The sequence below is a fragment of the Lycorma delicatula genome, chromosome 4, assembly GCF_047948215.1.
Source record: "Lycorma delicatula isolate Av1 chromosome 4, ASM4794821v1, whole genome shotgun sequence".
NCBI classification, from domain to species: domain Eukaryota; kingdom Metazoa; phylum Arthropoda; class Insecta; order Hemiptera; family Fulgoridae; genus Lycorma; species Lycorma delicatula.
The window spans coordinates 157,735,270-157,757,344 of NC_134458.1; the positions used below are offsets into that span (position 1 = coordinate 157,735,270).

Consider the following 22,075-nt stretch of genomic DNA (forward strand, 5'->3'; position numbering starts at 1 on the left):
TTCTGCTGTCAGAATTCTCTGTAAGGTTATTACCCCATACATTAGCTAATATGCAAATTTCATAATAAATGTAGGGATTCTTAGAGATTATTGTATTGTCTGTTAATATATCCAGAAAGATGAAATATTTAAACCATCTATACTTCTGAAGTCAACTGTTAAAGTCAGATTCTCAAAGTTCTTGAACTACTAAAATTTAATACAAGCATAACTAGATTTTTTCCTGTAGCCTTATGAACTTGACCTTAAGTCCAGTCTGCTGAGCAAAGTTTTGATTTACTTTCCTAGGAAACGTAAAAGAAGCTGATTAATGTCATGTAATTCTGATGGAAAATTACTACATTTATGATCAGTTACATTTCCTGTTTCACATATGACACTTAATGAAAAATAATCAATTTATCTGGTATTGCACACTGAGAAAATTAGCCATAAAACAATCTGGCATTCAGAATAAGATGAAGTAATTAAATAATATCCCACAATAAATGTATGTAGGGCTTGTAAAAATTGTATGCATATTGTACTTCTGCAAAACTACTGATACAGACACAAGGACAATGAATCATATGATCTATGTGTTTTGACCTTGTCTGGTACTGGTACAGTCTGGACAAAATATGTACCTTGCCTAAAATTCTATACCAACAAACTTCCAAGTGTAGGATGGGCATCTGCTTTGGATCATGTGACTTTATGAATGCATTGTAGATTACTGGTGATTATTGTATATCCACCATTTGATATCCAGTTTATTTTCATCAACCAAATGGAAGTCAGCTGTGGAATATTCCATGTGATATATTTTTTAGGTATGAATTGTTAAATTTATGGCTTATATCACAGTTTAGATTCAAATTTAACATCAAAATCTGACAGAAATAGAATTTACATAATAAAAACATTAGAAAGTTAGATTATAAAGAAGTTGAACAAGTTTTTATTGAATCGGTATTCTCAATTTTAGAAATAACACTTTACCAATTTCAGTAATATCAGTAAATATTTATAAATGGTTTTTGTTCATGATTTTCTAAAAACCAAAGAAAAATTCACGTTTTTCAGTATGTGATACAGCTGAATTCTTGGGCTTCCTTATAATAAACCATAAAATTTATCTTCTTTTTTTTTAGATGAAATTAGTATTATGTTCAAAACATGCGCATCAGAATTTGCTTGGAATAATAAAGATTCTCCTTGGTGTCATATTTTTTCACTGAAAGATCTTGAGGTTAGTAGATTAATGTTTTTCTTAAACATTTAACTTTGAATGAAAGTTTATCATTTAATTACACTGGTATACAAAATTTGATTTATTTTTTGTCCCAGAAGTGAAAATGGGTGAATCTAATAGTATTTTTCACATTGAATTCAAATGTGGTTTCAGAATTAGTCTAGCACATACGGATTTTTGGAGACAACTATTTTAATTTTAAAACATTATGTATTTAAAATGCATTCTCAGTATTATATAATCGTAACTAAAAAGTAGTAATGTTTAATTTTTTGTGATATTTTGCATCATGAACATATCTGTTTATGGTCCAAATAGTCAGCTAGAATGCTCTGACCCCACTTGCCCTGGTATTGCTTTTCCATATCCAAAATATCCTGATGGAAATAAGATTCTATGAGTCAGTGTACAATGTTAGAATTCTAAAAAAAATTGGTAGGTAGAGGATATAAAGAGAAATGGGTAGGTTAAATGTAGATGTAATAGGAATTAGTGAGGTTCGGTGGGAAGAGGAAAATGACTTTTGATCAGGTGACTTTAGAATGAGTATAGTGGGAGATTTTGTTGAGTGTGGACGTTGTTAGTTCGCTCCCTGTTTTTCTTCTTTTTTGGATTGGTTTTTATTGATTTTTTTATTTGGGCTGTAAGATGGGCAATTGTTGGATGGTTATTTTGGAAGTGATTAGTTTTTTATTTTATGAGTTTTGGTTGGACGACGGACTGTTTATAAAAAAAAAAAAAACACTCTATAAAAAAAAAAAGAGTGTGAGGTTTCTTTCTTACCTTTGTTACTAGTAGGTAATAAGGGCTATTATTGTGTGCTATTAACTTCAGTTGTTTACTTGTTTTTGAAGGAAGGCAGGTGGCTGTTATCGTAGTTGATAACTTTATTATATTATTATCTGAACATTGGTGATAATTTAATTTTAATTTTATTATTCATAAGATATATTTATTTTGATTTATTTCTTTTAAGATACAGATTGTTTAGATACATTATCCCCCCTCCAAAGTTACCTTGTGAGGTATCGTTGGACGCGGGACGTAGCGTAGATCTCGGAACGAGAAAATTCTTCCTTGTCCGGCCCACCATTACGGAGGTAATCCCGGAAAAAGCTTCGGAGCCGATGACCTCGAGGCAAGGCAAAATGGATGTGGCGCCTGTGCAGACAATTAGTGGCACAACACTGGCGGATGCTCAGGTCGAGTATCTCCCTTCCTAGACCTGCTTCAGAGAGCAGGAGAGGGCACTCTCTAAATCAAGGCACTCCACTGACGAGGAGGAAGTACCTCTTCAGGTAGAACTGGTCAGACGGTTTGAACGACTGGCTAAGAAGTTACGAAAAAATATGGACTAGAACGTAAAGCGCAGTATTAAAAAACTCGAAAAGATATTAGTACCGCAGTCAAGGACTTTAGGAGGCTGGTTAATAGTACTCCTTTAAGCACCGTGAAGCGTCAAACAATAGAAATGGCCATACAGACGTAGGTCGTGACTGGTTGCCCCATCTAAGACGCACTACACTTTAGTTAATCGAGCGATCAAGAAGGGTTGGCCGAAAAACCTTTCAGAAACACGTTCGTTGTAATATGTGATAGAGACGAGGGGGGCAATTAATACGCTGGCCATAATAGACATGCACGCAATGAAGGAGGGCAAGGCGCCCCTGGCGGCCAAGCCCCCATAGGCTTCTGAATAAACTCGGCATTAAAACCGGGACTGTTGTGACAGCCACAGTGAAGGCCAGATTGATTGGTGATGCAGAGGGTGTGGCCCCAATCACCAACAAGTTCCACGTTGCGTCATGGATTCTGACGATATAACCAACTTAGCTCAGGCTCTTATCGATATTTTCCAGAAGGTTAGCAATAATAGTGGCGGCTGTTTCGGACAGCTGCAGACTGAATTATATGGACCAAGATACGGCGGAATTCACCCGCAAAATTTTATAATGCGAAGGCAGGAGGACCGGATGCCGGTTTCATATCATTACCCCAATGGATAAGCTGCCTGCTGCGTGAAGCAGCGCTGGGCCAACAAAGGAAAATGACAAAACAGAGACGCTTGTGGTTAAAATGAATACATCGTACGCGGAATTACTTAAAACGGTCAGGTCAGAGGTAGTGGTCTCCCGGCGGCCACGCAAATTCTTTCCGTCAGGAAGGCTGAGGACAGAATGGAAGTCAAGGTGAGGAAAGACAAAGATGCTACTGGTGTATTCAGAAAATTCATATGATCAGCGATTAAAGAAGGAAGGTCCACACGAAGACCAGATCAGTCGTTCTCAGAATAAGGGATTTGGAGAGCGACATTCAATTTGGAGATTTTACAAGGATTGGCGGTGGCAACCGAGCAAGAAATGCCGGGCGATCTGAAGGTGAACATAAGACCGGGTTTCGGAGAGGCTGTTGTGGTAACCTGCCGATTCCCAGCGCCACTTGTTTACTCACTAACACAGAAGGATAGAATCCGCATAGGACTGCTCTCCTGCAGAGTGGACGTCGTTGACCTCCCTCGGCGATGCTACCGATGTTTGGAGACTGAACATACAGCAAAGAATTATAGAGGTGAGGATAAAGCGGAGCAGGCGACCGGGCGGCTGATTGCAAGAGACCATCAAAGTGACTATCTTGTAATGTAGAAGAGCACTGCACCGGCGGTGCCGCATGCCCCAAGGGAGGCAATAAGGAGACCAGGAAGGAGTACCGGGAGGATGACCGGTCAATCCTTGGTATGTTGATGAAGGTGGTCCTACTTAATATGAATCACTCGTCGCTGGCACGCGATATGCTGGCGCAGCGCGTCTCGGAGGCGGGCGCATATATTGCGCTTGTCTTCGAGCCGTATGCACTCCGTCCTGGTGCGGATTGGATAATGTCCGAGGATGGCACTGCCGCAATTTCGTCGTGCGCGTCCCTGCCATGTATCACTTTTCGTGCTACATCTCGCCCAACATTCACGTAGAACGGTACAAGGAAATCCTGGCCGAATTGTTAAGGGATCTCCACACACGCCGGCCGGCACTTCTGGCGGGTAATTTTAACTCCTGATCGACGAGAACGGACGTGCACGGCAGGTTGGTCATGGATGCTGCTGCAGGGCTGGACATGGTCTGCATCAACAGAAGAGGACCTTACACATTCAGGAGGGGCTTGACGGGATCCGTCGTGGACCTGACAATTGCTTGGCCAGAATTAGCTGTGCGGATCCCGACTGGCGGGTCTCTGGGGAGTTCACAGGTAGCGACCACTAGGGGATCACAATGACAATTTTTGATGTTGGTCCTGTTCGAGGCGGACCGCCTACGTTTTGCGAGTGGAGTACTAGAGACCTTGACCCAGAGACCCTGGCCGAGTCACTCGACTTACGGGATGTACAAGAAGCTACTATAGCGGAGGACATGGCTTCCCGCATGGCGGGCTGCCTCGAGGACTCCCGTGGCGATACGACAAGCGGGGCCACTCATCCACTTACTGGTGGACCCCTGAAATGGCGATAAAGATGGAGGAGTGTCGTAAAGCACGAAGACGGATGATGCGGGAGTCCCTTTATTCCCTGAGAGCAATATACACTGCGGAATACAGGAAAGATCTCGTACCATGAATACGAGAGTCGAAGAGGAGGGCCTGGAGAATGTTAATTTCAGAAGTGGACGTTGACCCGTAGGGTAGATCCTACAGGCTTTTGATTAAAAGGGTGCTAAGACTTAAAGCTCTTGTCACAATAGACGCACAGGAAGTACAGAACATCATAGAGGGGTTCTTCCCCTACGGGGAGGAGTTAAAGGCTGATGGAGGAGGTAATGAGAAACTCTCCTCTTCCATTACAAAGTAGGAATTAGCGGAGGCAGTATCACGAATACCGCCGAGTAAGGCGCCTGTGCCGGATCTGGTGCCGAAGCTGATAGTGAAGTTGGCGGCCCGGGCCGAGCCGGACGCCTTTTTGAATGTCTATAACGTCTGTTTAGCGGAGGGAGTCTAACCGGACAGGTGGAAAAAGCAGCGATTGGTTTTGGCCCCTAAGGTCAGCAAGGACCTTACACTCCCTTCCTCCTACCGGCCACTGGCATTAATAGATAGCTGGCAAAGGTCCTCGAAAGGATACTTCAGCGATGGATAACTACAGCAGTAGAAGAGGTGGGCGCACTCTCGGCATACCAGTTCGGTTTTCGCAAAGGTAGGTCCTCCATGAATGCCGTAGCCGGGGTCTACGACGAGGCGCAGAGGATTACAAGAGGTGGCGGGAGTAAGATCTGCGTCCTGATAACGCTGGATGTGAAAAATGCTTTTAATAGCATTTCGCACATCCCAATAATGAGTTCACTGGGGAATTTTGGGGTCCCTATGTACCTGATCCGGCTGGTGCGGTGGTACATCAAGTGGCGTCGTCTTGTTTGCCAGGTGAAGAGCGGATCGGTTGAACGGAGCCTTTACTGGGGAGTTCCACAGGGGACGGTCCTTGGACGGACTCTGCGAGATCTTGCCTACAACGGCGTCTTCTACATCCCCTTTCTCAGGACGTGAAACTATTTGGGTATGTGGATGATCTAGCTTTGGTGATCAGTACTGACAAACGGCGGGAGGCCGACTCTAAGGCCTGCGACTCATTCTATGTGATAAAGGCTGGATGGACGGGTCGGATTGTCGCTGGCTCCAGATAAAACTGAGGCCGGAGCAATAACAACTGTCAAAAAGGAGCCCAAATTGGCCTTTATGCTGGAAGGCAGGAGGATAGTTACGAGGCCGGCGATCAAGTATCTCGGCCTCTGGATTAACGCAAGACTTAGGTTCGGGACACAAGCCATCGAAGCACCTGAGAAGGCGGATAAGACACTAAGTCTTAACGCTGGCCTTCTTCCAAACACTGACGGACCAGCTCAGGAGCGCAGCAGACACAAGCTCAGCAGTGCTTATGGGAGTTGCATACTACATGTTACGAGTACGTGTGGATATCTGGGGAGGAGTATCGAAATACAGAATATACAGAGGCAAGCTGGAATCTATTTACCAAAGATGCTCTCTGAGAATGACATCAACATATCGAACAGTTTCCAGGGAAGCTGCAGAAGTCCTGGCTGGGCGCTTGCCGGTAGATCTGCAGATAATTATGTGGGAGAAACTCAAGGAACAGAGGACTTTGCCATCACCTGACAAGAAGAGAAAAGCCCAGGAAATCATGGATGAGCTGATGATAGAATGGCAAGAGAGATGGGACTGGTGCATGAAGGGCCGGTGGACGCACCAGCTCACTGGAGTTGTGAGAGCATGGCGTGGGAGGCTGCATGGCTCGCTGGGATACAGCTATGCACAGCTCCTGGCGGGCCATGGGGGCTTTAGATCTTATCTTTTCCGATTTAATTTGGATTGCACTGACAGCTGTCCGGAGTGCAGGGTAGAGGAAACTCCACTGCACATATTTTTCCATTGTCCAAACTTTATAGAAGATCGCAAGGTAATGCTTGATGCTGTTAGATAAGAGATCATGTTCCAGCTCGAAGACACCCAGTGTCCTAATTAATGGAGTGGACAGCTGGAAAGCCATGGAAAATTTTGCTAGAAAGTTGATGGTGGAACTGAGAGCAGAAGAAGAATCCTTTAGGGGAAGGAGACGTTGGAGGGTGCAGGGTCGGACAGGCTGGCGTCTGGGTGCCTAGAAGGTCCCCCGAGCATGTGGGGATTGTCTTGGTGCAATGAAGCTGAGGGAACTCCGGATACTGTGCATGATGGCGTTGCCCCCTCCCCTTCTGAAGTAATGCCACATAAGCAGTTTCAGAAGGGGAACTGCAGAAGGAGAAACGCACAAACAACATCTTGCGAAACCTATTAGCGAGCCCAACACTAAGTTTGTAAATGGTATTCCTCCAGCTCTGCAGACTAAAAAAAATAAGTGATTTTAGAATAATTAACTCAGGGTCAAATAAAGGGCAGACTGGAGTAGATATTGTAATGAACAAGACGATAGGAAAGAGAGTAGAATATTTCAAAATTGCTGCAAGCTTTATGTTACAATCATTCTAATCAGGATAAAATCAAAACCTAAGCTGATGATGATTGTTAACATCTATAAGCCTATAAGTGCCCATGTTGATGATGAGGTAGTTTGTATACAAAGAAATTGAGAAAACAATTAAAAATATAAAAGGGGATGAAAATTTAATGATAGCTGGAGATTAGAATGCAAACATCAGAAAAGGCAAGGAAGGAAATATTGTGGGCGAATACAGGCTGAGTAAAATAAGTGAAAGAAGGGACCAACTTATTGAGTTTTGCACAAAGTATAATTTAGTAATTGCCAACACTCAGTTTAAAAAACATAATAGAAGAATAAGCACATGGAAAAAGCTGGGCGATACTGCAAGGTATCAGATATATTATATCATGGTAAAGCAAAGATTTAGAAATCAACACGTCGACTGCAAAGCATATCCAGGAGCAGACATTGATAGCAACCATAATTTAGTGATAATGAAATGTAGATTGGGTTTTAAAAACCTGAAGAAAAGGTGTCAGATGAATCGGTGGAATTTAGAGAAGCTTGAGGAAAAGGAGGTAAAGAAGATTTTTGAGAAGAACATCGCAAGAGCTCTGAATAAAAAAGATAAGGTAGAAAGTATAGAAGAAGATTGGGAGAATGTTAAAAAGGAAATTCTCAAATCAGCAGAAGCGAGCTTAGGCGGAACAAAGAGAAGTGAGAGAAAACCTTGGATATCAGAGGATATATTGCAGCTGATGGATGAGCGTAGAAAGTATAAGAATGCTAGTGATGAAGAAGGTTAAAGGATCTATAGACAATTAATAAATACTATAAACAGGTAGTGCAAATGAGAAAAAGATTATTGGTAAAATAAATGGAGCATACAGGAAAGTTAAGGAAAATTTTGTGGTACATAAGTTAAAATCTAATAATGTGTTAAATAAAGATAGTTCACCGATTTATAACATGAATGGAAAGGTTGATAGGTTGGTGTAATATATTGAAGAGTTACATGGAAGAAATGAATTAGAAACTGGTGTTATAGAGGAAGAAGAAGAAGAAGTCAAAGAGGATGAAAAGGGAGATACAGTGCTGAGATCTGAATTCAATAGAGCATTAAAAGATTTGAATGGCAGAACGGCTCATGGGATAGACGGGATACTTGCAGAAGTATCTTCTTCATCACTTCCTCACGTGCACTTACTACACAGTGCACATGAGGAAGTGATAGTTAGATTATACAAACTGGCATGTAATATTTACGAAAAAGGGGAAGTTCCATCAGTCTTCAAAAACAGTGTTATTTTCAGGATACCAAAGAAAGCAGGAGCAGATAAATGTGAAGAATACAGAACAATTAGCTTAACTACTCATGCATAAAAAATCTTAACTAGAATTCTGTACAGAAGAATATAGAGGAAAGTGAAAGAAGTGTTAGGAGAAGACCAATTTGGTTTCAGGAAACGTATAGGGACAAGGGAAGCAGTTTTAGCGCTCAGATTAATAGTAGAAAGAAGATTAAAAAAAAAACAAACCAACATACATGGCATTTATAGACTAGAAAAGGCATTTGATGTAGACTGGAATAAAATGTTCAGAAAAAACGTAGGATTCAGAGTAAAAATGATTTAGAAGAAACAATGAATGGCATGGATGAATTCCTATGCAAGAACTACCACATGAAAATAAACAAGAACAAAATAAAAGTAATGAAATGTAGTAGAAATAAAGTAGATGGACCATTGAATATAAGAATAGAATGAGAAAAGACTATGGAGATAGAAGAATTTTGTTATTTGGGAAGTAGAATTACTAAAGATGGATGAAGCAGGAGCAATATAAAATGCCGAATACGATAGGTGAAATAAGCTCTCAATCAGAAATATAATTTGCTTACATCAAAAATTAATTTAAACATCAGGAAAACATTTTTGAAAGTTTGTTTGGAGCATAGCTTTATATGGAAGTGAAACTTGGACGATAAGAGTACCTGAAAAGATTAGAGAAGATTTTGAAATATGGTGTTATAGGAGAGTGTTAAAAATAAGATGGGTGGATAAAGTGACAAATGAAGAGGTGTTGCGGCAAATAGATGAAGAAAGAAGCATATGGAAAAATATAGCTAAAAGAAGAAACAGACTTATAGGCCTCATCTTAAGGCATCCTGGAATAGTTGCTTTGCTATTGGAGGGACAGGTAGATGGGAAAAATTGTGCAGGCAGGCAACATTTGGAATATGTAAAACAAATTGTTAGGACGTAGGACATAGGTGTATACCAAAATGAAATAACTGGCACTCGATAGGGAATCTCGGAAATCTGCATCAAACCAGTCAAATGGCTGAAAAAAAAAATTGTCATCTTTAATTAAATTTCTAATTTCATGTCCAACAAAAATTCCTTCTTTGAGTTTTGCTTCACTGATCTTTGGAAACTTATTTTTTAAATAAGTGAATCCAAGCTCACTTTGATCCATTGCTTTCACAAAATTTTTCCTAAGCTCCAGCTTTATATGAAGTGGAGGAAGATAAACTTTTTTGGAATCAACAAGTGGTGCATTAAAAACATTATTCTTTCTTGGAGTTAATGCTGTTCGGTTTGGCCACTCTTTCTGAACGTAATGATTTTTTCAGTCTCTGCTGTCCCACTTGCAAAGAAAACAACAGTATCTGGTGAAACCAAATTGAAGACCTAGCAACACAGCAATTACCAAGATATTCCAAAGTCACCACATATATTCCACTGAAATTTTTCATACTTTATTTTATCAAGCAGAAGTTTCATGTTCACATAAGTTACTTTCAGATCTGTAGTGTAAGCTAGTGGACCTGATGGAAACTCATTCCCAATGTGCAGAAGCACAGCTTTCAGACTAGCTTTAAATAAATCAATAAACAAACAACGTTCCTCTGTTTTGTACTAATGACCAAATAATTCCATTACAGACAAAACATTATTATAAAAACAAGTCCATCTTCAAATACAAAGAAATTCTTGAAGTCATTATGCCTATTTCTAAAAACACATACTTTCTTGGTGGAGGAGGTTCCAACCTTTTAATCATAAATTCAGATCTCTTACTAGGTAATCAAGGTCCTCTTGTGTTAGTAAGTGTAGTTAACCAAATGAACACAAAGCTTCATAGTTTGGATCAACCCTTACATCATCATTATCCTCTGCCAAATCTTTGTGTTGTGATCATCACTAAGTATATCTCAGTCAAACATGACATTTTCACACACTACAAAAATTATCATTCTTCTCATCCTCTGAAGCAATACCTAACAATGGTACCAGAGGTAAAAAAAAAGTACGATTTTTCTGGTGGTTTAGGCACAGGCAGTTCTTAACTGTGAACCACAAGACTCATGGAAGTGGGTAAATTAAGGTATAAAATAGTGTGCTTTAATTTTGAACTAAAGCTTACAGTATTAGTCAGACAAAAGTAACAATTGGTGGCAAGATCTTTTGGTTCCTGCCAAATCACTGGAAGAGCAAAGTTCATGTGCGAAGAACCCTTTGGCCAGCTTGTAAATAATCTGGTAACACAACAAATGTAAGGGGCCCAATATTTGTCTTGGTCACCAACTGTGCAGCTAAAATAAAGCTCATAACATTCTTTGATGAGAGGAGTAAAACTACTTTCCTGAAATTTAAATGTTACCTTATTATAAATGTAGCAATAGGTCTATGGGGTATAGGTCTGTGGGGTTATACAATTTCTAGGCATTTTTCAAAATCACTCGATATACAAACACTACAAAAAATATCCACTACACGTCTTGAATTCAAAAGATGAAATGTAAATTTAGAATATGTCATATCTGAGAAATGTTTACAGTGAACTATATTATATCAGCTCATACACACAAAAGATGTACGTACAGGTGTGAACAGAGTGAACACAGACTGGCTATGGCTTGAACCAGTAACGTAGACATTATAATTAAAAGAGATTTTGCTTGTGGCATCACTTTGACAAACAATGATGAATAAGTCTGTAAGAAAGCCATTTTCTGACTCGTTTTAGAATTGCATCATCCAGCAGTTATGACTAATTGTGTTGTTCTATGTCATTGCAAGCCTTCTTTCATAACTAACTAATCATTTTTAAATTCTAAATCAATACAATTTTTTTTATTCATTTATGTATTATAAGTACATAATACCATAACATAATTGCATAATTTCCATAACATATACAACACTGAATAGGGTGTAACTTGAAAACTAAGGGGGATAAAAAAAATTATGCTAACATATTTGAATTCAAGGAGAAAAATACATATAGAAATAACTTCTACTTGCTCTGAGACAAAATTTTTGTATACCAGTGTTATTGTCTGTTTTTGTAACTATGGTCAGATACAGTTTTATTTTTGATAAAGGTTTCACCAGATTACTTTAAAATGTTTATTTTAAAATATTAGATTGATAATTTTGTAAATAACAAGAAAAGCAATATACATAAGAGCGTCATTATTTTATTGTCTTGTGAAAATTATTGATAGTTAATAAACTATTTTATTACTCAGAAAATTTTTAGTATAATATTATTAGTGTTTCTTTTCTGTATTAGCTATTAATTTTTTAATAATTATTTATAAGTTAATTATTTTTAATTCATTTTTTAGTCATTATTTTTTAAGGTTAACTGAATCTTCTGTACATTGAGTAGAGGAGTGTAGTTTATTTAATTTTATACTCTACTATCTTTCTTAAATTACTTATATTAAAAGTATTATTTTAAGTGTAAAGGAGCCTATTTTATTATATAATACATACTACAAAAAATGCTTATAAAAAAACTTGAAAATCAGGTGTTATAATACACTATAAATTATATTTTATATATGTCCAAGTGCCTAAACATCCACATAAATTTAAAGAAGAAGGAAAGGAGAATAATGTTAGGTTGATGTTCATTGGTTACCTTATCAGAAGGTAACCAATACCAATACCAAAAATAATTAATTATTTTTTTCGAGTAAAAACAATTTAACTAAGCAAATCTTTGATTTCTTCTATAATAGGAAAACAAAAATAAACTGCACTAAAGAAGTTAAAAAGATCTAAAATATAGAAATATTACAGAAAATATTAAAAATAGATACTTAAAATCCAAAATTATGATGTCATTAGGTTTCCAAAAAACAGAAGGACTGGAAAAAAATCAGAAAGTGAAATGGTCAGAAGAATGAAACAGCATGAGGAGAAAATTAAAATGTATTGAAAAGAAAGAAAATAGCAAAGAAGAAAGAAGTGAAGGAGATTGGAATTTGGTTCTTAAAATGGCCGAAATTGAAAAGGAAAAAAGAGGAATTTATTTCCTTTATTGACTATTATCCATGTATAACTACTATTCCTTCTCCATTTCTTTGATAAGAAATAGGTTTTATATTGTGGGGAAAAATAACAAGCCTGACTGGGGTTTGAACCCAAATTGTATTAAGATTTCTTGTTAGCCAAAAATTGTAAATCAGTTGTAATCTGCTATCAAATTTGTGAAGTTTATTAAGATAACATAATGAGTAAGGTTGGTGTGACACAAGGGTACTGTATGTTTAAAAATTTACTCATCAGTTTTCATGATGAAAAATAAACTGGCTGTCCAGCTGACATGATAATAGAGTTTAATATGATTACAGCTTAACTGTCTGAAACCTTTCTGATTTGTACCTACATATTTTACACAGTTCTTCATGAAGAGTTGAAAGAAATTAATTTTTATAACACTTTGACAATGTTGATGAGTCGTAATTTAGGTTGGAAAGTTGGTTTAAATTTCAAGCAGCAGTTTTTATGATTGAAGAATTCTAAAGCCATTAACGTTAAGAATTAACATTAATTCTGAAGCCACTTTTCTAAATGAAAAGTGTTTTATATAATAGACAAAAAGATTTAGTTTCTATTTTAATTTTGCCACATGATTTTATGAACCTTTAAATTTATTTAATTTTTTACATTTATAAATTTCTTCTTTTTAATAGACTTCAAAAAAGGAGTAACCCGTATCTAGTTCATATTTTTTGGCGATGCTCATTTATCATTTTTGTATCAGCTAAACATATGTGAAAATTTTCTCTAGAAAAAGAATCTTTTCCTGGTGGTCGTGTGTAAATTTCATTAAAATTGGTTCAGATTTTTTTTGAAATTTAACAAAAAACAAAAACATTATTTGTTCGATTCTGATCATGGAGTTTGTAGTGTGTGGTTGTGCTTGTGTTTGTGGGTGGGTTATTATCCATATATTGCTTTAATAAAATAAAAAAACTCTTCAAGTAGGCAGCGCTCATAATTTTTGCATCTCTGTCAGCAATTTGTCATCATGTGGTTTATTTAGTACTCTGCAAAGCTGATCCTTCTAAGATCCTCACTCAACTTAGAGCAACATACGCTTGGCCTTTCACAAAAACATTTTTGCCAAGACTGATTAGAGCTTTATTGAGTGTAGTGCCTTGTTATTTATTTACCAACATGTACAGCTTAGAACTAATGGAATCATATGTTCTGTATGGGTGTGGGGCACTCAATGACTGTATGTATGGGTTAAAAACATATCCATTGGCTTGAAAAGTTGTACTGATAGACAATAAAACTGTAGCCATCTGCATTTTTCACAGGATTACCAGTGGTGTCGACATCAAATTGAATTAAAACAGCATCTGGCTGCTCTCTCTCTTCCAACTGTCTCCAGCTGGCCATGTTACAGCACAACATTACTCGCCACCCCTCAGCTAATTTTGTTGCATGTAAAACGTACTACATTTGTTGACATCAGTTAAAATTGTGCATTTTTATGGTTTTCTTCCATATATATGGGAGCTTCCCAAGATTCATCAATTGCAGCAGTTTTATACTTTGATGCGTAGTATACAAAGTTCCTTCATTTTTAACTAACGTCAAAAAGTAGGAGAATTCAATTTGATCCCTATATATTTCTTTTTTTTATGTTTCTTCAGGTTTGATCAATTGTTTGATCAGAAACTCTAATTTTGATGATTCTTTAACATATCAATGCTGAACACTTACAGGTGCATGTTCTATGTATACATGCAACCTGCTGATCGTGCACGTATGTTTGGTAGTACAGCGGTTTTTCTATCTCTATTGGTGGGGGTTAGGATGTTGGTGTTGACTCGGTATCATATGTTAGCACATCAGAAAAGTTTATATTTTGTTACTGTGCAGTTCATTTGTAGTTATATTGAATCGGCTTTTTTTGGTGGAATTTTTGGTTTTAAGGTTTTTGTTGATTTTAAAGGTATTACATTTTGCACCAAATGGTGATGTAAATGACTAATTAAGAAGAATTCATCCATTGATTAAATTGTTTAATTTGAAAATAGATGAAATTATTCCCCTGACAAAGAACTCTCTCCAATGAATCTTTAAATCTCTCCAATGAATTTATGGAAAGGACATTTGATTTTCAGGCAATATATTTCCAACATGAAGCATAAGTACTGAATGAAACTGTACCTTTTAGCTGAAACTAAAAGGTATGGTACAAAAACTGCTTGTCTATGCAGGAGCCAGGGATCCTGATGTCAGGGGAGTGCAACACACCTCATAGGTTGTTGATAAATTAATTGAGGAAAAACCTGATCAAGGATATTCCTTATTTATGGCCAACTATTACAATAGTATCTCTTTAGCTTAAAGTTTGTTAGAGTTGGATACAAACTGTACTGGAACATTGTATTCCAAAAGAAAAGGAAACTCTCCTAAAATAACTGAGGCAAAGTTAAAAAAGGGAGGTACAGTGACACAGTACAGTTAGAAAGAAGTATGTGTTTTAAAATGGAAGGATAACAGAGATACTTGCTATTTCCACTGAATTTGGAGGAGAGGAGGTGCAAGTTACAAATACAAGAGGTGAAATTAAAATTCAACCCTAGCTGATTGAGGAGGTAATAAGCACCTGAAGGGTGTTGACTGACAAAACCAAATGATGGCTTATTACTCCTCTTCTCAACAAATCCCTGAGGTGGTGTAAGAAACTGGCTATTCACATACTTCAAATTAAGTTTATACATAGCTATTTCTTATACAACCAGTTCAGTAGTAGAAAACTGGACTTGCATGATTTCCAATGTGAATTTTGTTCGAGCTATTACCAGACCCGTATGTGCCACTTGTAAAGCAGCCTAAAGCCCAAGTAATTCATTTACCCACCTTTCTCCCCAAGGGGTCAAAGGGGAAATAAAAAAAAAACAGCATAAAAGTGCTGCAAGACCAAAAAACAACAGGATAAAAGTTATAGTTTTTTCCACTGCCCAGATTTACCCGGCTTACATTTAGAACAGTGGCGGCTCTAAAATTAGTGGGGGTGCTGCTCCAGAAAATATTTTTCTGAGTCTTTTCAAGGCCATGGTTAAAGTTTTCTGTAAAATAAAAGAATCAAAAAATATAATAATAATCAAGCAGAATAGCTGGAAGCAGGATAATAATCTAATTCGACACTTTATCACATTCAAGAATATGGTACACGGTTTTTAAGCACATTGTGCTTTAAAACTGTATTCGGTTTAACCGAATAAATAATAAAATGTCAATACACAGAAACAAATACATAATTAGTTTTTACTAATTTCTCTTTCGCCCTTCCAATGTGACTTTGAATCACGTTGATTCGGATTTAGCAATGAAAGAGCCTTTGCTTTCCGCCATCTTCTGATCACTACTGAAAAAACAACTAAACCACTTTCATATTCCTTCTACCTACTAAACTAGAAAAGGGAACGTTCCATATACACGCGGAGTAAAAAAAGACAACCTTCCAGCAGCGCACCAGGGTTGGCACTGCGGGAGCGGCAGTGCTCTCTCTCTCTCCCTCATAGCCTCGCGTGCAGCTTCCTATGTGCGCATACGCACAACATCCAAACACCACACCTCTGGAATTGTGAAGCGCACAGTTTCATACAAATATTTCTGTATATTTTTCATAAACTGGGGGATGGCTACTGACATTAAGCGTAAGGATTATATTTTGTACAAGAATAAAGAAAGAATGACTCATTATATTAAATGTTATCGATAATATCAAGTGGAAATAGGGGATGCTGCAGTTCCACAGTGCCTATAACCGAGCTGCCACTGGTTTAGAACCATGGTTTAGTGAATGCCATAATTAATAGGCTGCTAAACTTTTTAATAAACACTACTTTCTTTTTTCTTTTTCTTGTTTAGCCTCCGGGAATACCGTTTAGGTATTACTTAAGTGGATAAATGAGGATGATATGTATGAATGTAAATGAAGTGTAGTCTTGTACAGTCTCAGTTCGACCGTTGTGCTGAGATATGTGGTTAATGTAGGAGATATGTGTACTATTAAATGTAGGTTTCCAACTTCATATTGAAGAGAATTTATTTAGAACAGTTAAATGTTCATTTATTGGAAAATGCAAATCTTTAATTAGCTGTTTTAATTTCAGTTACTATTTATTAGATTACTTAATTAGTATGTTTTTGTTTTTATAATTGTTTATACATTGACAATCTTGTACTTTCATTTTAAATTACTATTTTTGACAATTATTTTTATTCCTTATTTATTATTGTTTATATATTTTATTTAACAAAATAATTATTTATCGAATAGATTTATTTTATAAATTATTTTTATTTCAGTTAGTACTGATTAGACAATTATGTTTTATTTTATAATTATGTATTTATAATATTAATTTCATTTTAAATTAATACTTTTTGGCGATTATTTATATCCTTTGTAATAAAATGTACATTTCAAATATATTTTTAATTTCATTAATATCCGTTTAAATAAAAACATTAAAATAAACAATGTATTATTTCATTATGCGTTTAAAACATTAGTAGTATATTACTTTATTTGTTTCACGGATCTATTCTAAAACGTTCTTTGATATTTTCATATAAACTAATTTTCAGGTCGTAAACAATTCAAATGATAGATGAAATCAGATGAAAATAAACTGTAAATTTAACGAATATAAAAGTAAAATAAAGAATTCTAAATCGATTATTGATGTAAGGTAGGCATGTCAAACTCGTTAGCTACCGAGGACCATATTAAATATTATATATTAAATCAGTGTCGGTCGAAGTTATGTCCATGCAACCGGCCTATGGTACGCCGCAAGTGATCACTATGGCTGTGCTGCCCATTCTTGCGGCTAAATTATTGGCTGACGGACGTATCCGTATTGGATGGGTGGCTTGTAGGATTATGAGACGTTAATTTGACTACCTTTGTTTTCGCTGCTGGAAGCCAGGCCACAGGGCCAATTCGTGTACCGGGCCAGATCGTAGTGGCCACTGTTTCACCTGTAGTAAGGCCGATCATCTACGGAAGGACTGCCGGCGAGAGGCTCGGTGTCCTTCCTGTCGGTTGCATGGATATGCACCTGGGCGTAGGAGATGCAAGGCTTTGCCTGCGACATGAAGATGCGGTGCCTGCTCAGTGTTGATGGGTGTCTGTGGGGGACAGCCCCGTCCAGGAGTGGTGGGAGGCTTCGGCGTCCCACCATTAATGATTGTACGGGGACTCCTTCGCAGCGCCTGTGGGGGAGGGAATGTAAGACCGTAGTCCCAGTAAGGGGACCCCTACGGGGTCTTTTCATTAGAGGCGTGACATGCACTGCAAGACCGAGTCCCGGCTACCTGGGCGGGACCTTGTGTTCTGCCGAGTTACTTTGAGGCGAAGGCATCCCACAGAGCTGAGTTATGCTTAGATGCTTGCTCCGGCTCCGTGGTGGCGGGGTAAATAAAGGTGAACAAAGAAAAAAAATACATACAAAATAATAATACACAGAATATAAGCATATAAAAAAACACATATGTGTGTAGGAAAGTCTCTTTTTTCAATTTAAAATTATTTAAATAAAATAATATTATTTTTTTTAAAGAAATTTAGCAACGTTTTTCATGAAGCAGATTTTCAAAATTTGGTTGAATTTGTAAACCCGTAGTTATTTTTAAATTTGCTTACACATTTTGTCTATTAATCTTAGTATTTCCGGAGTTTTATTATTTCTTAAAATGGAAAATAGTTGTTCGCGCAAATATGTGCTACCGAACATAGATAAAATACGTTTAATTACTAACAATATATTGCGAAATCGCTCCGGTGATAACTATAGAAATGAGGAACCCCAACATCCGTACATTTTTGTTTCAATACGGAATCACACTGAATTTCGATTAGTTCCAGTAGTAAATTTTCATCAACAGTTTAAGCATCAATTGACAAAGGAGAAGTAAATAATTAAAATTGATTTTCATTTTGGTTGAAATCCAAAAATTCTCTTTCGAATTTATAACAATCTAATTTCGTTGGCATATTCTGAAAACTTCAATTATGGTGATTTTTGTAATGACTGGTAAGATTCAAAGTGAGATAAATTTTCTTTTTGAATTTGTTTTTGTCTGAGTAATAATTTCTGTTTGAAAACGTTGGTATTGTCAAATAAGTGGTAACTACAAGGCTGTTTGCCTTGTAATTTGTGATTAAGTTGACTAAGATGATTTGTAATGTCAACGGTAAAAGCCAGATCCTTTATCCATCCATCGTCTTTTAATATTTCACATTCATAATTTTGGATTCTAAAAAAATGATAATTTCGTTCAAAAATTGAAAGAATCGCTTTAAAACTTTATAACTGGAAAGCCATCGAATTTCTGTGTGATAAGGTAGATCGGTGTATTCACTTCCTATATTTTCTATAAATTTACTAAATTGACGGCGATTAAGTCCACATGCACGAATATAATTTACAATTTTAGTAACATTTTTTAAAACATGCCCGATATTTAGAAATTTGGAGCATAGTGTTTGTTGATCAATAATACAATGAAAGTATTGAAGAGAATTGTTACTTTGTTCTGTGCATTTTTCTTTTAATTGTCTAATAACACCAGTCGTAGCAAGAGAAACTAGTTTTTGTAATGATAAATTGTATTTATTCAGACATCCATCCATTGCGTTAAAAATATCAACCCGAGTATCATGCATTGAGATAATCTCCAGAAGTTCTTCACTTACTTTCAAGTTCGCATCACATCCACGAATAAAAACAGCTAGCTGAGCTTTATCTTGTACGTCTGTGCTTCCGTCAATTCCAATGGAATAAGTTTTAAATGTTAGAATTATTGATTTTATTTGATTACGTAAATTTTCGGCTATATCATCAATTCTGCTGGCAATGGTATTTTTTGTTAAGCTTAAATTTTTGAAATTTTTTATTGTTCTGGACATAATACTTCCACTGCATGAATCATACATTCACTAATAAACTCCCCTTCAGTGAATGTTTTCGACTTTGTTGTAATTAAATGCGTTATCAAATCCTCGTTTTTACAGCAGCTGTAAAAACAGGTTTGGCAAATATGCTTTGTTGTTTTGGAGGTATCAACCTCAATTCTGACAACTTATCTTCACGAAGCTTCCTTACATATTTGTCATAATTTTCTTTATGAATTGTATCGTAGTGCCTTTTAATATTATACTCTTTACAAACCGCTACGGAGTTTCTACATATCAAACATAAGGTTTTATTTTTTCCTTGAATAGTATTGTAATTCCTAATTTTCTTGAAAAGTGCGATGCTCTTCTTCAATTGATCGTTTTCTTCTCATACTTGTGGAGGGCTTGTGCATTGTTTTAATAATTTGCCAGTTAAACACTAAACAAAGAAAACTACTTTTTTAAACCAGATGAAAATTGTTATGAGCAAACTAGACTACACGTCTGTAGAACCCAGAATTCGTTCACTGACTTCTAATGAAAGCTTCCGACTGTTCTGGTATTTCGTGTCTCATTGTCATGCGCAAAGTAAAAAGCTGTTCTAAGTTTTTTCTTTTTTTTGTTTCACCTCCCGGAACGTGAAAGGATGAGATGAATAATTTGTAGCTTGTGTGAAAATGCCATGCCTGACCGGGATTCAAAACCGGGACCTCCGGATGAAAGACCGAGACGCTACCACTCGCCTCATGGAGGCCGACAAAGCTGTTCTAAGTTTTTTCCTGTTTAGCCTCCGGGAATTGCCGTTCAGGTGTTACTTCAGAGGATGAATTAGGATGATATGTATGAGTGTAGTCTTGTACAATCTCAGTTCGACCATTCCTGATGGTGGTTCGGTTAATTGAAACTGAACCACCAAAGAACATCGGTATCCATGATCTGGTATTCAAATCCGTATAAAAATAACTGTCTTTAGTAGGGCTTGAACGCTGGAACTTTCGACTTCCAAATCAGTTAATTTGCGAAGACGCGTTTACCACTAGACCAATTCGGTGGCTTAAAAGCTGTTCTAAAGTTAAGAAAGCGTAAACACACGGATGCGCAGAAACTCGATTGGGAGTGGTATGTGAAGTGGTGTGGGCAATACTAGTACGGGGAGGGGGATAGGGCGATGCGTTCACGGACTGAGTAGAAGCGGGTATTCAGTTGCCTTCTTGTATTCGTGTAGTTAGTTTATCCACCGAACCTAGCTACCAGCGTTTGCAATCGGTATTTTTCAATACTATTTTTTATAAACAGTTTTTTGGAAACTAATTTTGTTTCATTAAGGAATCATTACTTACAGTTTTAAATTTAGAATCCAGGGTTGTCAGAAGTTAAAGAAACGTATTGGTTATTAATCTTGGCGGGCCGCAGAACAGTTCCCGGCGGCCGCTTGTTTGACATGCCTGATGTGAGGAATCAATAGTGGATTTATTGCACGTAAATTTAACACACCTTTTATAAGTAAAATCTACAAACTTAGGTCTTTCTTTATTCATAAAATGAAGAAATAAATTATTTTTATCTAATTAAAAGACTAAAAAATTAGTAAAAAACATAAATTGCCAGCATGAACAAGTTAGAAGTTCATCAATACATTCAGCCATGCATGAGTGAGTGTTCAGCATGGACAGTATAAATCCAGTACTTTTTCGTTTCCAGTGTGACCATGGATGAAAAACATCATGTGTGTTTTTCATAATTTTTAAACGGTTTTTATTCCAACACATATATAAATGTTAATAACTACAGTGCTCAAAAAATGATGCAACCTTGTGGGAGAATGTTAACCTTCTTTTGTTGCATGTTTAATTGAGGAAAAATGGGTTACACAATGCAGAAGAGAATATTCATTATCTCCCAATACATTAGATGTGCCAGTTATGACCAGACCCAGAAAGCCTTCACAGAAAAATATGGTGTGGATGCACCAAACAAGTCCTCCGTCAGGCGGCTGGACAAGTTCCAGGAGACAGAGAATGTGGCAGATCCAGTCAAAAGTGGTCGACTGAAAATGCTAAAACCAGAAACATTGATCGACGTGCAAGCTGCATATTCTGTTAGTCCCAAGAAATCTGTGTGATGCCTATCTATCCCAAACGGATGCCGCGTAAGGGGTCATACTTTCGAAGACACCTCAGTACTCCATGTACAAATGATGGCCCAACAGCCCATAATCCTTTCGAGCAATCCTCCTAAGCTCGTTCGTCACAGAGAACGAGCGTCCGCCGCTACTTGCCTAACGTGTTGATATTAAAAATGAGTGGTACTAATTATGAGCAATGTTGTGCAATCAAGTTTTGCGTTAAACTCTGTGAGAATGCTACTGAAACTTTTTCAAAATTGAAAAGAACATATGGAGATGATGCTTTGTCACAAGCTCAAGATTTTAGGTGATTTAAAGCATTTTCAGATGACTGGGAATCAGTTACGTCCCAAAAAAGCAAAAATGAGCCATTGTCCATAAGGAGTTTTTGCCTACAGAACAGACTGCAAATCAATATGTTTACCGAGAAATTCTTGAAAGAGACTGCAGAAAAGTTTTGCCCACATGAGACCAGCCATCAAAGATAACTGGATGCTGCATCATGACAGTACAT

General features: G+C 37.0%; 1 protein-coding gene across 1 annotated transcript in view; it reads left to right on the plus strand.

Annotated features, from left to right (window-relative positions):
- The window catches only part of LOC142324020 (multiple inositol polyphosphate phosphatase 1-like), a 68,316-nt gene that overhangs the window by 25,810 nt on the left and 20,431 nt on the right, over positions 1–22,075 (plus strand). The window contains exon 6 of the mRNA XM_075364586.1: positions 1,134–1,231. Within this exon, the coding sequence (XP_075220701.1) occupies positions 1,134–1,231 (98 nt within the window). The remainder of the gene's footprint in view (positions 1–1,133; positions 1,232–22,075) is intronic.